General features: G+C 40.4%; 1 protein-coding gene across 1 annotated transcript; it reads left to right on the top strand.

Annotated features, from left to right (window-relative positions):
* wu:fc50b12 (uncharacterized protein LOC103911624 homolog) lies at positions 1 to 14,611 on the top strand. The gene is made up of 4 exons (XM_039745302.1): positions 1 to 3,130; positions 3,704 to 3,757; positions 10,504 to 10,667; positions 14,172 to 14,611. Exons 2-4 carry the CDS (start codon positions 3,737 to 3,739, stop codon positions 14,404 to 14,406), a joined length of 420 nt encoding a protein of 139 aa, XP_039601236.1. The 5' UTR covers positions 1 to 3,130; positions 3,704 to 3,736; the 3' UTR covers positions 14,407 to 14,611.
* The last annotated feature ends 528 nt before the right edge of the window (positions 14,612 to 15,139 follow it).

Below are 15,139 nucleotides of genomic sequence, written 5' to 3'. Positions count from 1 at the left end.
TCTTCTTTGCTTAGTCGTCGACGTTTCATCTATAACATATTGTCCTTATACGCTTTATATGTGCTGAGAGCCTTGGATCTTTGTGTGCTGAAAGCCTTTACGTGACTGAGTGTTTTGTTGCCCGTAGTCTTATTTGATATTGGTTGTAAGTAGGGCGTGTCTTGCATGAATTTCATGTTCTACGTCCCTGCAAGACGGTCCTTGGTCAATCTCTTGGCACAAAGTCTCATGTTAAAGGTCCTCGCAGGTCTTTTAAGTGTCTTCCATGATAACATCTTGTCTCCCTAGACTTTCTCTCCCAGGATTATTTTTTTATAATAGAGAGAGAGTGCTGTCTATAAAAATATGAGGAGGTTCATGTAAAAAAAAAATGCCTGTGAAATGACCAAACTGTCAGTGGGAAATTTGCATTGTGCATTTAAATAAGTAAACCAGACTTCTTGATTTACATTAGTTTGCATTGTCTGATATACAGTTCATAAAATGAATAGCACAATACGAACATAATCTTAAATGAGAGGCTTTAGCCTGAACAGCCATAGAGTGAGTTGTCCTGTTTTCAGGATTGTGAACTACTGGTAAAAATAGACTTTATCTATGGATTACATTGCACAGCCTATAAAATGTTTCTTAAAACTAGAGACACAATTTCTTTGTTTTTGTTCCTAGTTCCGTTTCCCCAAATTTATACTTGAAAAGGTCAAGGGTATATGCTGTTAACATTTTACTAAACAGTCTTGAGGAAGCCCTTTCTACATTAGCTGCACATTAAAATTACCTTTTTTGAAAGTAATGGAAGAATATTTTTAACTAGTAGTAGAGAGGTATCTGTTTATAGTTTCTTGCAATTGGAATGAATGTGTTTCTATAACTTTAGGGCCTGTATTGTGTTCTTATTTAGTTTAAACCAGTTTGCATGTTATCTTGTACTTGTAGGTGCCAAGTGATTAACTGCCTGCTCGATCTGCATAAGACAACAAGAATAAATTCATGAAGAATCATACGGTAGTTGCCTAATTCATTAAAACCCAATGAGCAGCATCCGTGCTTCTTCATCACTGGCAGGTTCTTTTTTTCCGATCACTGAATGTTGTAGACATTTTTTTTGATTGCTAGTGTAAAACTGTAATTCTGCACTGTTCTCCCTTGCTAACTATGCTGCAGTTGCTCAGTTAATCATTAACGTTCTTGGAATGCTGTGAACTACTTTTACCATAAAAAAGGTTTTATAAATAAATGTCCGTATTTTTTAGAGTAAAAATGTTGTTTGTTTTCTGTAGCAAGTGTGTTTGTTGAATGACCATTTTCACACAACTACTTTTACATACTGTGCAAAATGACATATTTTAGGACAACATTGCATGAGGGAATGTTAACTGAGGTGATTTCTTCATGGTTTTATTTACATACAGCAAGTCCTCATGTGCTCACATACTGAGACCGGGCCAGTTCAGAGTGATAAGTTAACCTAATGTGAGGTGGTAAAGAGAATATCAGACTATGCATTCATGCTTATTTTTTTCCTTTGCAAAATGTTTTTTAGAAAATAACCCGTCAGGGTTGGCATTTGGCCTTCTGAGTGTTGAGCCCATCTAAGATTCCTGGTAGGATATGCAGCAACTAATACTGAAAATACGTTGAGAACAATCAAAAAGGTTTTCTTTTAAATTCTATCATCTGATTATTTATGGAGTGTCTGTTCAGTGTGTACTTATCACCCCTTCCCCTTTCGTAAAACCAAAATGTGAAATGAAGAACCTGCCTGAGTTAGTACTTGGGCTAAAAAAATGATCAGTTCTAACACAGGCATGAGGTGCTCAAGAGATAGCAGTAAGTTTGGCTGGTGCTTCTTGGCAGAATAACACATTGGCTGGTGTCCATCAGTGTACTGGAGCCCTCAAGTCTCACCATAGATTTCAAACACAGTTCAGTTTCTAGCCTTTGCCAAGTATGCTTGTGGGTATTCAATCCTAAGCTTTTGGCTGACATTAAAACAAATCATCAAAATAGTTTAAGTTTTAGTAATCTTTTTTATTCTTGCCACTACAAATCATTGTGCTGTTTCACTGCTGGGTTCAGTAGGAATGGTGTTAATGTTTATGAGTTCATTGCCTGCATGCAGTGTCACATCTTAAACTTCATTTCCCTGCCATTGTCATTTGGCGTTAATTACATTGTAACCAATTTTCTTGTTACTCTCACACACATCTTTATAACATAATATTAATATTACCAAAGAGACATTTTTTTTCCCCGGCTTTATTTAGAAGTCTCTGTACTAATTGTAAATGACTCTTACTTTTTTTTTCCAGCAATTTCTCTACCTTACAGTTACTGCTTCCAGAAGGATGGACTGATATATGGTACACAGTGTTTTGGTGCCATAAATTGTTTTGCTTTGATATTAGTAATAGACCTTATGGTGAGCCAAGATAAATTTAGAGACACCCCTCTCAACCACAAGTTTATTTTGAAGGGTTTTTGTTCTCTATTAAAACACACGAGTACCAAGCATCCCTTTATCAAGTCATAGGCAGTGATATTAAATTCACTGTTTGGAGTGTTTCTTTGTATCCTAGTGGAGCCAGAGCCCTAGATTCAGATCCTGCACCAGATTGTTCTTTTATTTGGAGTTTGCTTGTCTTCCAAAGGGATTTCCTGCCACATCCCCAGGGATGTGCAGCCACTCGGACCCCCATGAATTTTATTGAATGAGTTTGTAAATGTAATATCTTACAGGATTTACATGTTTGCTTTTTGCAATCATTGTGTATCTGTGGCAACTCATTTTTAACATTTTTTGTTATACTTTGTCAAATACTTTATATAATAAATATATATTTTTTTGCATTATTATTTTACATTGATTGTTTGCCTACGGCCTGAGAGTGCTCATTAATGAGCTGTGTCTGACTGCCAAGGGGCAGTGAATTTCCAGGCCTTTGAAAATACGCATCATTGGGTCTGTAGATCTTATAAGTGCACTCAACTAAATTTTCTTAAATTTTAACAGACCAGCAGTTTGTTGTGGTTACAGCAGGGTGATGATTAGGTTACCTCAAGGCTACGCTTTGCATTTTTTGGTCAACTTGTGGGCAGTTGCCATCATCCTTTTAAGTGCTCCTAAAATGTAAGTACAATGTATTTTATTTTTTATGATTAGCTATTTGAAGTTGTTATATGCAGTTAATTATAATGTATAATTTTAAAGTAATTATAAGTGTTTCTAAAACAGAGCTTTTATTTTTTTCGGTTAAGAGTATCTATTAGTTTCTCTTGAAACTGCACAACAGTAAAAAAAAAAAAAAAATAGCAATTGTAAATTATATTCTTAAACTCATGTAATTATGATCACAGGAGTTAACAAGTGACTGGTTTGTTCAGTGCACATTATACACAAATGTGACTTGTAGATGCCTCAGTGTCAAATGTATTCATATTCACACCATTCTTATGAATACATTTTAAATATACTGCCCACAATATGGCATTGCTATTTTCCAGGGTCCTAGATTCATGTGTGGGTATTTGCCATTTGGGGTAGCAGTAAAATAATTAGCATTACACGGATGTTTACTGACTTGTGCTACATAGAAGTTTCAATATAAAGCTTTACACTTTTGTAGTGGTTCTGGCATCTGTCTGGGCTCACTGGGAGACCGGAAGTGCTTTCCATTCACCAGTTCTTTTTCTTTTGCTACAGCGTTCTGCATTGTCCATCTGGGCAGATTTTGAAATGCCAAATAAAGCACAAGAGGTAAGTATCTCCTTCAGTTTGGATCGTTTTGGTGCCAGTGACAGGAGAAGAGATTCTTGACAGGAGACAAATACCTGGGGAACATTTTTGGAGAACATAAGGAGCAGAGGCCTCTTCCTTCATGGACCATCCCAGGTCAGGTGTTGGTCCATTGTTGGAAGGACAAACAGATGTTTAGGTGGTTTGTTGCTAGGAGCATTACATCTAAAGGGACATCAGCTCCATGTTTAAGAATTTGTAAGGAAGATAGGTATGCCTTTATGTAATTGGAAAATGGAGTATGAAGGAAGAGATCCTGCCGATTTCAGGCATTTCAACAGATGACAGAAGACCAGGCTTGAAAATGGGTGAAAAAAGCAATGGCATTTATGAGATCAACCCAATTATAGGCTTCGTTCACAATGGACAGTCAAGCTTATAAGTAGTATATCTCTGGACCAAGTGAGCAAATCATGCAAATACAGGAAAGACATGCAAAATCTGTGTTAGAATGAAAGTAAATAAAATAGAATAAATATAGTAATGCACCTCTGTGAGAGACCATGACAATAATCAATGGATCTTGACATTTTTCCCTCCCATCATTCACTTTTGGTATATACAAAGATGATGCACGTCCCTCTTTTGATTTGCGATGTCAGGGTATAGGTCACATTTGGTGATTTTGTGGGAGAGAAGGAAAGGACTGATCAATATTAACCAATTAGTTAATTACTGGCTTTCCTTTTGGCAATGCCAGTAATTACTTACAAATGTTAGTAAGTTCCTACTTTATTTTCTGTACATTTCTCTGTAAATGGGGTTCCTAGCCATTGACCTTACAGTGTATCAAGGTAACTGAAACATTGATTTAAAAAAACAGAATAATACAATTAATTGATAAACATAAATATTAGATTAATACCATCACTTTTTATATTGGCATAAACAACAGGTCACAACACAGTAGAGACAAATAGATAGATAGATACTTTATGAATCCCAAGGGGAAATTCACATAATCCAGCAGCAGCATACTGACACAAAAAAAAATTTTAAAGAGTAATAAAAATGAAGGTAAAACATACAATAACTTTGAATAATGTTAACATTCACCCCCCACCCCCCCCCTCTGGGTGGAATTGAAGAGTCACATAGTGTGGGGGAGGAACGATCTCAGTCTGTCCGTGAAGCAGGACGGTGACAGCAGTCTGTCGCTGAAGCTGCTCCTCGGTATGGTGATGATACTGTTCAGTGGATGCAGTGGATTCTTCATGATTGACAGGAGTTTGCTCAGTGCCTGTCGCTCCGCCACAGATGTGAAACTGTCCAGCTCTGTGCCTACAATAGCACCTGCCTTCCTCACCAATTTGTCCAGGCGTGAGGCGTCCCTCTTCTTTATGCTTCCTCCCCAACACATCACCGCGTAGAAGAGGGCACTTGCCACAACTGTCTGGTAGAACATCTGCAGCATCTTATTGCAGATGTTGAAGGACGCCAACCTTCTAAGGAAGTATAGTTGGCTCTGACCTTTCTTACACAGAGCATCAGTATTGGCAGACCAGTCCAATTTGTCATCCAGCTGCACTCCCAGGTATTTATAGGTCTGCACCCTCTGCACACTGTCTCGTATGATGATCACGGGGTCCATGAGGGGCCTGGGCCTCCTAAAATCCACCACTAGTTCCTTGGTCTTGCTGGTGTTCAGGTGTAAACGGTTTGAGTCACGCCATTTAATAAAGTCCTTGATTAGCTTCCTGTACTCCTCCTCCTGTCCACTCCTGATGCAGCTCATGATAGCAGTGTCATCAGCGAACTTTTGCATGTGGCAGGACTCCGAGTTGTATTGGAAGTCTGATGTATATAGGCTGAACAGGACTGGAGAAAGTACAGTCCCCTGCGGTGCTCCTGTGTTACTGACCACGATGTCAGACCTGCAGTTCTCGCGATGCACAAACTGAGGTCTGTTAGTAAGATAGTCCACGATCCATGCCACCAGGTGTGAATCTACTCCAATCTCTGTCAGCTTGTCCCTAAGGAACAGAGGTTGGATTGTGTTGAAAGCGCTAGAGAAGTCCAAAAACATAATTCTAACAGCACCACTGCCTCTGTCCAAGTGGGAGAGGGATCGGTGTAGCATGAAGATGATGGCATCCTTCACACTCACCTTCTCCTGGTATGCGAACTGCAGAGGGTCGAGGGCTTGGCGGACCTGTGGCTTCAGGTGGTGATCAGCAGCTGCTCCATGGTCTTCATCACGTGTGATGTAAGAGCAACAGGCCAGAAGTCATTCAGCTCACTAGGACGTGATACCTTTGGGACTGGGGTGATGCAAGATGTTTTCCAAAGCCTCGGGACTCTCCCCTGTTCCAGGCACAGGTTGAAGATGTGCTGTAGAGGACTCCCCAGTTCCAGCGCACAGGCCTTCAGCAGTCTTGGCGATACTCCATCTGGACCCGCTGCTTTGTTGGCATGAAGTCTCCACAGCTCTCTGCTCAACTGGGCTGCTGTAATTGTGGGTGGGGATGTCTCTCCAATGCTGGTATCAGCAGAAAGATGGGTGGAGGGCACAGTACTCTGAGGTGAGAGTGGGTTAGGGTGGTCAAACTTGTTTAAGAAGTTGTTCATTTGGTTTGCATTGTTAAATGTACAGAACAGGGGCTGCTGTTTGCTTGTTTGGATGTTTTCAAGGATGTCTTCATTTGCCTTTAATGTTTTCTTTTGGAAGTTTAGTGTTAAATCATATTTGGCTTGTTCATGCTCAAATAAATGTGTAGCCATTGGTGAGAGGTAGTTAAGCTGACAAGCTGCAACTGAAGGGTTTTTGTTCCCTAATTAGTTACTGTAAAAGTTTGTAACAGCTAGAAGTTTATCTGACATAGGTACTCATGAGCTTGATACACAGTAAGAATTCAACATGCCAGTTTTTAGCTCTTATCTGTCGTAGAGTTCTAATTTGTGCTGGCATAAATAAATTAGTTTTACAAAGCCATACAAGTTTTTTGTAAGGGTTCAAGTGCCAAGATTTGTTTGCATGGTGTGCACTTGTTGTCTTTGGTACGAGTCCTCTGTCAGAGTCTGTGGTGGTGTGGTGTTCACCTCCTTTCACTGTCAGTTGTAATTTCACAGGGAAAACCTTTGGCATAAGCCTAAGAAAAGGCTTCTTCTTGAGGCTGCATCAGTGACTGGGCTGAAGCACGCGGGAGTGGATCTTAGAGCTAGTGATGGTTACTGGGATCTTCAGGCCCCAATAGAATGGATGAGCTTCCTGGCTCTAAAGATGATGAAGAGATGCAGGCACCAAGTTTTTAAGGGAAGGTACAGCCCTGCAGAATTAATCTGAGTCCAGATCAGTGGTTTGCATCCCAGGTACTCCCTGTGTACTGGAGACCACTTTGAGTAGTGAGAAAAGCGCTATATAAATGTAAAGAATTATTATTCATTTCAGGTACATGTCCATGCCACTTGAGTGTCTTCATCTAAATAAACAATTTGTGATTACAAACTTAATGTTTTTTTCCCCCAAGTCAGAGTTATTTCATCACACTAATGGTATACAGTATATTAATATGCCAGATGAAGTTTTTATCACTGTTAACAGTGTTATTGAGCATTGGTCCACATCTTGAGATTACATACATATTGCTAAATAAATTGTCCATGTCATTTTAGCCATTGAAGAAAAAAAAAGTAAATCGTTTTTGTAAGGCTCAGCTATCTCTATGCGCATCAAGTCACTGCTCATCTCCCTCCACAACAACCCGGTGATTTCTTTAATTCCATGGCCTGTCGTTGCTCTCATTGTGCCATACAATACAGTGCATCTGGAAAGTATTCACAGCGCATCACTTTTTCCACATTTTGTTATGTTACAGCCTTATTCCAAAATGGATTCAATTAATTTTTTCCTCAGAATTCTACACACAACACCCCATAATGACAACGTGAAAAAAGTTTACTTGAGATTTTTATTAAATTTATTAAAAATAAAAAAATGGAGAACTCACATGTACATAAGTATTCACAGCCTTTGCCATGAAGTTCAAAATTGAGCTCAGGTGCATCCTGTTTCCCCTGATCATCCTTGAGATGTTTCTGCAGCTTAATTGGAGTCCACCTCTGGTAAAATCAGTTGATTGGACATGATTTGGAAAGGCACACACCTGTCTATATAAGGTCCCACAGTTGACAGTTCATGTCAGAGCACAAACCAAGCATGAAGTCAAAGGAATTGTCTGTAGACCTCCGAGACAGGATTGTCTCGAGGCACAAATCTGGGGAAGGTTACAGAAACATTTCTGCTGCTTTGAAGGTCCCAATGAGCACAGTGGCCTCCATCATCTGTAAGTGGAAGAAGTTCGAAACCACCAGGACTCTTCCTAGAGCTGGCTGGCCATCTAAACTGAGCGATCGGGGGAGAAGGGCCTTAGTCAGGGAGGTGACCAAGAACCCGATGGTCACTCTGTCAGAGCTCCAGAGGTCCTCTGTGGAGAGAGGAGAACCTTCTAGAAGGACAACCATCTCTGCAGCAATCCACCAATCAGACATGTATGGTAGAGTGGCCAGACGGAAGCCACTTCTTAGTAAAAGGCACATGGCAGCCCGCCTTGAGTTTGCCAAAAGGCACCTGAAGGACACTGACCATGAGAAACAAAATTCTCTGGTCTGATGAGACAAAGATTGAACTCTTTGGTGTGAATGCCAGGCGTCATGTTTGGAGAAAACCAGGCACCGCTCATCACCAGGCCAATACCATCCCTACAGTGAAGCATGGTGGTGGTGGCAGCATCATGCTGTGGGGATGTTTTTCAGAGGCAGGAACTGGGAGACTAGTCAGGATAAAGGGAAAGATGACTGCAGCAATGTACAGAGACATCCTGGATGAAAACCTGCTCCTGAGTGCTCTTGACCTCAGACTGGGGCGATGGTTCATCTTTCAGCAGGACAGCGACCCTAAGCACACAGCCAAGATATCAAAGGAGTGGCTTCAGGACAACTCTGTGAATGTCCTTGAGTGGCCCAGCCAGAGCTCAGACTTGAATCCGATTGAACATCTCTGGAGAGATCTTAAAATGGCTGTGCACCGACGCTTCCCATCCAACCTGATGGAGCTTGAGAGGTGCTGCAAAGAGGAATGGGCGAAACTGGCCAAGGATAGGTGTGCCAAGCTTGTGGCATCATATTCAAAAAGACTTGAGGCTGTAATTGCTGCCAAAGTGCATCGACAAAGTATTGAGCAAAGGCTGTGAATACTTATGTACATGTGATTTCTCAGTTTTTTTATTTTTAATAAATTTGCAAAAACCTCAAGTAAACTTTTTTCATGTTGTCATTATGGGGTGTTGTGTGTCGAATTCTGAGGAAAAAAATTAATTTCATCCATTTTGGAATAAGGCTGTAACATAACAAAATGTGGAAAAAGTGATGCGCTGTGAATACTTTCTGATTGCACTGTATATTTCTAAAATTGTTGAATGTCTCTTTCCTAAAAATCTTTTGGGGACCTGAGCAGACTGACATTCCCAATGGACACCTTTTGCTGGTCATGTTTTGGTTCATTTTATTTCTCATTATTGTTTGGCAGCTAATTAAAGAAAAAGAAACAATTAATGTGTCTAAGTCTTCAAGGGCAAGTCAAATAAAATTAATTCAAAAGAAGTTAATTAGCAGCAAAAACAGATCACTAATTAAGAAAAGGGTTACAGTGAAAACCTGCAGCCCTCCAGGAGCAGAGTTGGGGACTCCAACATTAATTGGTTTATTATAAAAAAAACTAAATTGGAGCTTGAAAATTGTTACCTAAAATGACTCCCTCACTCTTTTGCAGTTGTTTGATATTATCTTAATCATTATATACAGCTACTGTATGCGGCAGCTCCTTCCTAATAAACACACACTCGTCAGGTTTATGCCAGTCTTATTCAATTTGACTTTCTGCCACTGCATTGTAATCAGCCCGTCACAACTGGAGATGTAGCAGTCGGTTTGTTTCAAAAGCAGTATGGCTGAAGCAACATATTCTTTACAGTTTTGTAAGTTGCTTGATGAACATAATCTTTAACCATTGTTAAATTATTATAATAGAATTTGTTCATATCTTCACAACTGTTTAAATCACCAATGTATTTCTATGCCAGTGGGAAAAAGTATATGTCAAAATGGAGTGCAGAGTTCAGTTCGGCCTTCTCTTTACTGGTACGCTACTGGGAAGAAAGAACACAGCAAGTTCACAGCGCCATCTCTTTAGTAATTTTCCTCAGGGACTTGCTCTGTTTAATTGGACTACTACTCCTAATGGTGACATGGCATTTAGCGCTGCTGCCTCAGAGCACAAGAGTCATATACTCAGGCCACACTGTCTTATTTCTGGAGCTTGTATGTGCTCTTCATTTCTGCATGGGGTTTTCCTCCCACATCCCAAAGCCATATACAGTAGGTTAGACCTCTGTTGGCCCAGTATGAGTGAGTTGTACCCTGCAGTGGGCTGCTGTCCCATTCACAGTTGGTTCCTGCACTGCTGCACAGATAGGCCCTGGTATTCCAGCGATCCTCTAATTGGACAAATGAGTGCAATGTGAATGAAAATGTGTGAGTTTCACAATTTAAAAGAGCAGATTGATGGCAGTTAAAGTAAGCACAGTGTATGGAAAGTAAAACAATATGTGAGTAAAAAAATGGTGTTACTAAAGGGTAAATTGCTCTGAAATATACTGGAGCCCACTTCTCACTTAATTATTATTTTTTTTTTTTTTCTTCATAATTTGCAGGATGCTGTTATTAATCTCAAGTCCATACAAGAACTCTCCAAACAGCTAGGTTTTGAGTGGACGATCATTGCCAATGAACTGGGATTTACAAGAGCTGAAGTCAGGCAATTTCATGCTTCTTCTGTAGAGAAAAAGGTGCAGGCCCTGAAAATGCTGGAATGCTGGTAGGTTTTGCATTATTTTGTTAACTGACGCCAGCGTGAACAGCTTTCAACACATTGGTGAAGTTCATACTGCCCAGGTAGGCAGCTCATGGCCATGGGTTACTTTAGGTCATAAGTGAACTGGTTTATTTAGATGGCTGTGGATCAGGACAGGTCTACTCTAGTTCAAAGGCCATAGCCATTGAGAGCTCTTGACTTGATTTTTTAGTGTTCATTCTGAAACAAGAAACATAAACTATAAATAAACACATGCAGTTCCCATAATGTACTCCCCTGTAGCAAATCTTTGGCCATCTGCAAACACGGAAAACCCTTTTCAGGTTTTTGAGTACTTCATAGAGTACAGTGCAACACAAATATGTCAAATCATTTGCACTAACAGTCTTGAGCTATGTACTGACCTTATGGGTTAGCATAAACTCCCCAAAACAGTCTGAGCAGCTTTCATTGACATTCCAGAAGAAAACTGTCTTTGGCACACCCTGCCATAGCACTCATGTACGCTTGCCTTAACCTACTGTTCCCGTGTATCTTCGATCACCTTGTGCCTTTTCACTGCAGTTTTGTGTCCGATCAGCAAGACTAGATATGTCACACACATTCATTAAAGATATTAGCCAGATTGTGCAAAACTTATATTGAGAGACAGCAACAGGTACACACCAATTGTATGCATCAATCCAGTGTGTGAGGAGGAGCGCAGTCTAAGGTGAGGTGAGGCTCATCGCTACCGCACCTCGCGTTTCTCCCCTGTATTTGAACACGAAATGCGCTAATTCAGCGATTTTGACTATAAAAATGATTGAAATCCGAAAACAAATTTACAGCACAGACGAGAGGACACATTTATTTTATCTTATCATTATTAGTTTTTTGTTTTTATTTTTCATGATGACAGGTGAGGCTTTGCCTCACTTGCCTCCCCCGACTGCATGTCCCTGAATGGCAGTGTTAATCAGATAAGGCCCAGTTTAATGTGACGCATTCGTATAAGGAAATGTTTGTATCTATAATGGATATCAGAACATTGTTACAGTGTACTTTGACCAGGGTCAAAATGATATGCTCCAATACCAACAAAAATTTCCTCTAAATGAAAAACCGGTTGCAATGAAAAGACACAGCTAAGTGTGGCACGTGAGAACCTGGGCAGACTTAAGCCTGTTTTACACGAAGGAAGCGAAAAAAAATATTTTCTGTGCAAACGAAACAATTGAGAGGGAGCTGCAAGAACGTACCATATGAGAGAAGCTGAGGTGCACTCATCACTCACCATCTCCTGAAAAAGCAAACAGGAGGGACATTTATGTTAAATAATGCAAAGAAAAGTCTCCGTGTCACAAGAACACTGCAACACATAAAACAGGCTACCAGATGCATGACTGGATGCAAGTAAACCAGTGCATGCCTTCAGGATGGCCAGACTGTATTCATAAGACAAATAGATGGAAGGAGTTTGCCTCTTTTGGTGCAGTGTCAAAGATACGAGGCCACTGCTTTGCTAATAAGTTGTCAGACACACACACACACACCCACACCCACCATTCCCTTTTTGATTGATGAGAGTAACTCCACTCACTCAGGTGGCACTTGCTTATTTTCTCTTACCTGTTGTGTTCTGAGCAGTCGTCTGACTGTATGCATATTGGTTTTTGAAAGTTGCATCAGATAAATACACCTACCAAGAAATTGACGTCTCTGTGCTCAGAGCCTGTCCTTAGTCTTAGTGATGCCCACTTTTCTCTCAGCCACTTCTCACATAAAATAAAAATAGAAAGCAATTGTGTCATTTACAAAGTGGTTAACATTCTAAAATATCTCCAAATATCTAAGTGAAAGTCTCTAAAGTGCTCGGTGAATTATTCACCTCCTGTATTGTATGTTTATGCTGAAAACTCTTGACTGCTATCATCATCTAATTTGCCAGTATTCATTGTTCAAACTGCCATCTCCATTCCAGGATTTCAGGGAGCAAGGCCCCTTTAAAAAGAGAACAGTCATGGATGAGATACAAGTCTATGATTAATAAACACAAAAGATGCCCATGACCAGACCAGTTGAGAAGTAACCCTGCATGATTTTGAAATGTGAAAGTAAAATCCCTAACACACAGCGAGAGAGAGCATACAGATACCAGGCAGACAGGTGCCCAGGCCCACAATTGGGTCACCATTGAGAGAACTGCTGTTATGTTGACAGGTGCATGTGAGGTGGTTTTATGTTCAAGTTTATTGTTGTGTACATAGTACAGTGAAATTGAGAAACTCCTGTCTCCTGCAGTGTGATGGCAGAAATAGAATACCAAAAACAAACCAATAAAGACAAAGACGATAACATCATGCATTCAGAGCAACATGTACTGTATATGTATAGGACGCACAAGAAACACTCATGCAGTCGTTGGCACTAGTGGCTGTTTAGTAGCTCTATGGTGGTTAATCAAAACTGTCCCTGAATCTACTGGTGTGAGTGCTTAATGGTATTGTGGCAACAGGCTTCATATTGGTTGAAGATGCAAGTTAAGAACTGCACTGTACTTTGTTGCCAGAAAAGACTGTATGAGTCCTACAGGCAGAGTGGTGGCTCCCAGGCCGCACTGGCATTCGGAAGGTTGCCGGTTCAAATCCCGTAAATTTGAAAAAGTGACTCTATTCCGTTGGACTCCTGAGCAAGGCCCTTAACCTGCAATTGCTGAGCGCTTTGAGTAGTGAGAAAAGCGCTATATAAATGCAAAGAATTATTATTACGTAAGATGTTACAAGTGTCCCGACGAGAGGTCCCCCTGCACTGCCTTCATTACTTCTTAAAGTGCTTTGCAGTCCTGCTTTGTGCCTATTGCTGTCAGATGCAATAGTCTGTGGCTTCCAGGTGCCTGACAGGTTGTAAACCTAAACAGGTCACTAAGAATTTGTGATAGACTGGAAAATAAGGATTTTGTTAGTTTTTATAAGAGTATTCAAACTAGAAAAGGACAGTTTGAACCAGCTGGCACTTGTCAAAGGATGGCTATAAAGTTTCCAAAAAATACATGTTGGAAAGCAGCTGAAACTTCATTTTTGTAAATAAACTTAAGTGAACATTAATCTTCCCTAGTGTTAAATAAAATGGTATGCCTGCAATAAGAAAACAGGAGTATATTAAGAATATATTTGCTGGTTTTAAAATTGAAACCCCACTGACTTTAGAATTACAATCAGGGAACTGCTGTGCTAGAAATGACCATTTTGACTGGGAATCTGCAAACATTACATTGTGTTGCATTTGACACCAAACTAGGCCGAGACTCTCTTCAGTCCTGGACAGTTTAGTGAAGCTTTAGAACACAGAGTGAACCTCTCACTTCAGTTTTTTTTTTTAATCTAAAAACTCACACTGCTGACCGATAAGAACACATTAGTTATCTAGCGGCAGCAGACATCACGCCTTCGTCAAAGCAACATGAATTTGGAAGTGTCCAAATGTTCCACCCCCCTTTACTCTCCCGGTTTCCTCTTTAATAAACAGGTATGAAAGGTCCTGGAACAAGCTGAACAAGACGAAGCTCCTGCAGGATGCATTAGAGCGTGCTGGCCGCCAGGACCTTGCTGACAAGCTGCGCTGTCTCCACTGGGGTCATCAGAAACTGAGCCACAGAGTGGAGCTTCCTTCTGCCTTCCCTTTCCTCATTACTGTCCACAAAACCATCAACAACAGGGAGGGGCTGAAGAAGATCAACCAGCTGAGTCAGAAGAACGCCTAATGTGTCAGCCAAGGTGATCCATACGAGCATTCTAGATGGCATTTCAAACTGTAACATGTCTGTCTCAAATACACTGTGAGCAAAAAAAAAAAAAAATCTTTGTTAAAATGTTTTTTTTTTTTTAGTTTTAAATGTGCATCTGTTTTAAGAAAATAAGATTCCTAAAGGTTTGGTTGGTGTGAACATTTTTTAATTTTCAGTTTTGGAAGGTGAGGGTAGAGGAAGGAGGAATTAACAGTAAGGTATGAACAGATAATCTAAATGTATGGTGAAGCAAGCCTGTGACTGTGGGAAGGGAAGATGTTATCACAGTGGAGGTAAATTTATTTCTGTAGAAGGTTTAGGTTACGTTATTGCAAATTATTCATTTGTTACAAACTTCTCCCTACTTAACCGTGGGGCTGGTACAGTGTTTACTGATGGTGCCTTACATCTGACTCTCGGCTTGTTCTCTGTCTATGTACTCTCTTCGTATGTTCTCCTGGTGCCGATACGGGCCTACTCTTACATTCCTGTGTTTTGACATGGATCAATGGCCTGTCCAGTGTTGCTTCCTGCCATGGGCCAGATGCTGTTGGCCAGGCTGCAATTCCCTGTGAGCCTGTAATGTAAAAAGCATATTCAGAAAAAGGATCACAAATGGAAAGTAAATTCATGGCATTGGTTCATCATATAATTCTACAGGTAGCAAGCATCACATTAAAGAAGAAGCCCCAAAAAAGGGTAACCGGGC

This window comes from Polypterus senegalus, chromosome 2, assembly GCF_016835505.1.
Source record: "Polypterus senegalus isolate Bchr_013 chromosome 2, ASM1683550v1, whole genome shotgun sequence".
NCBI classification, from domain to species: domain Eukaryota; kingdom Metazoa; phylum Chordata; class Cladistia; order Polypteriformes; family Polypteridae; genus Polypterus; species Polypterus senegalus.
This window is presented reverse-complemented; position numbering and strand designations above follow the sequence as displayed.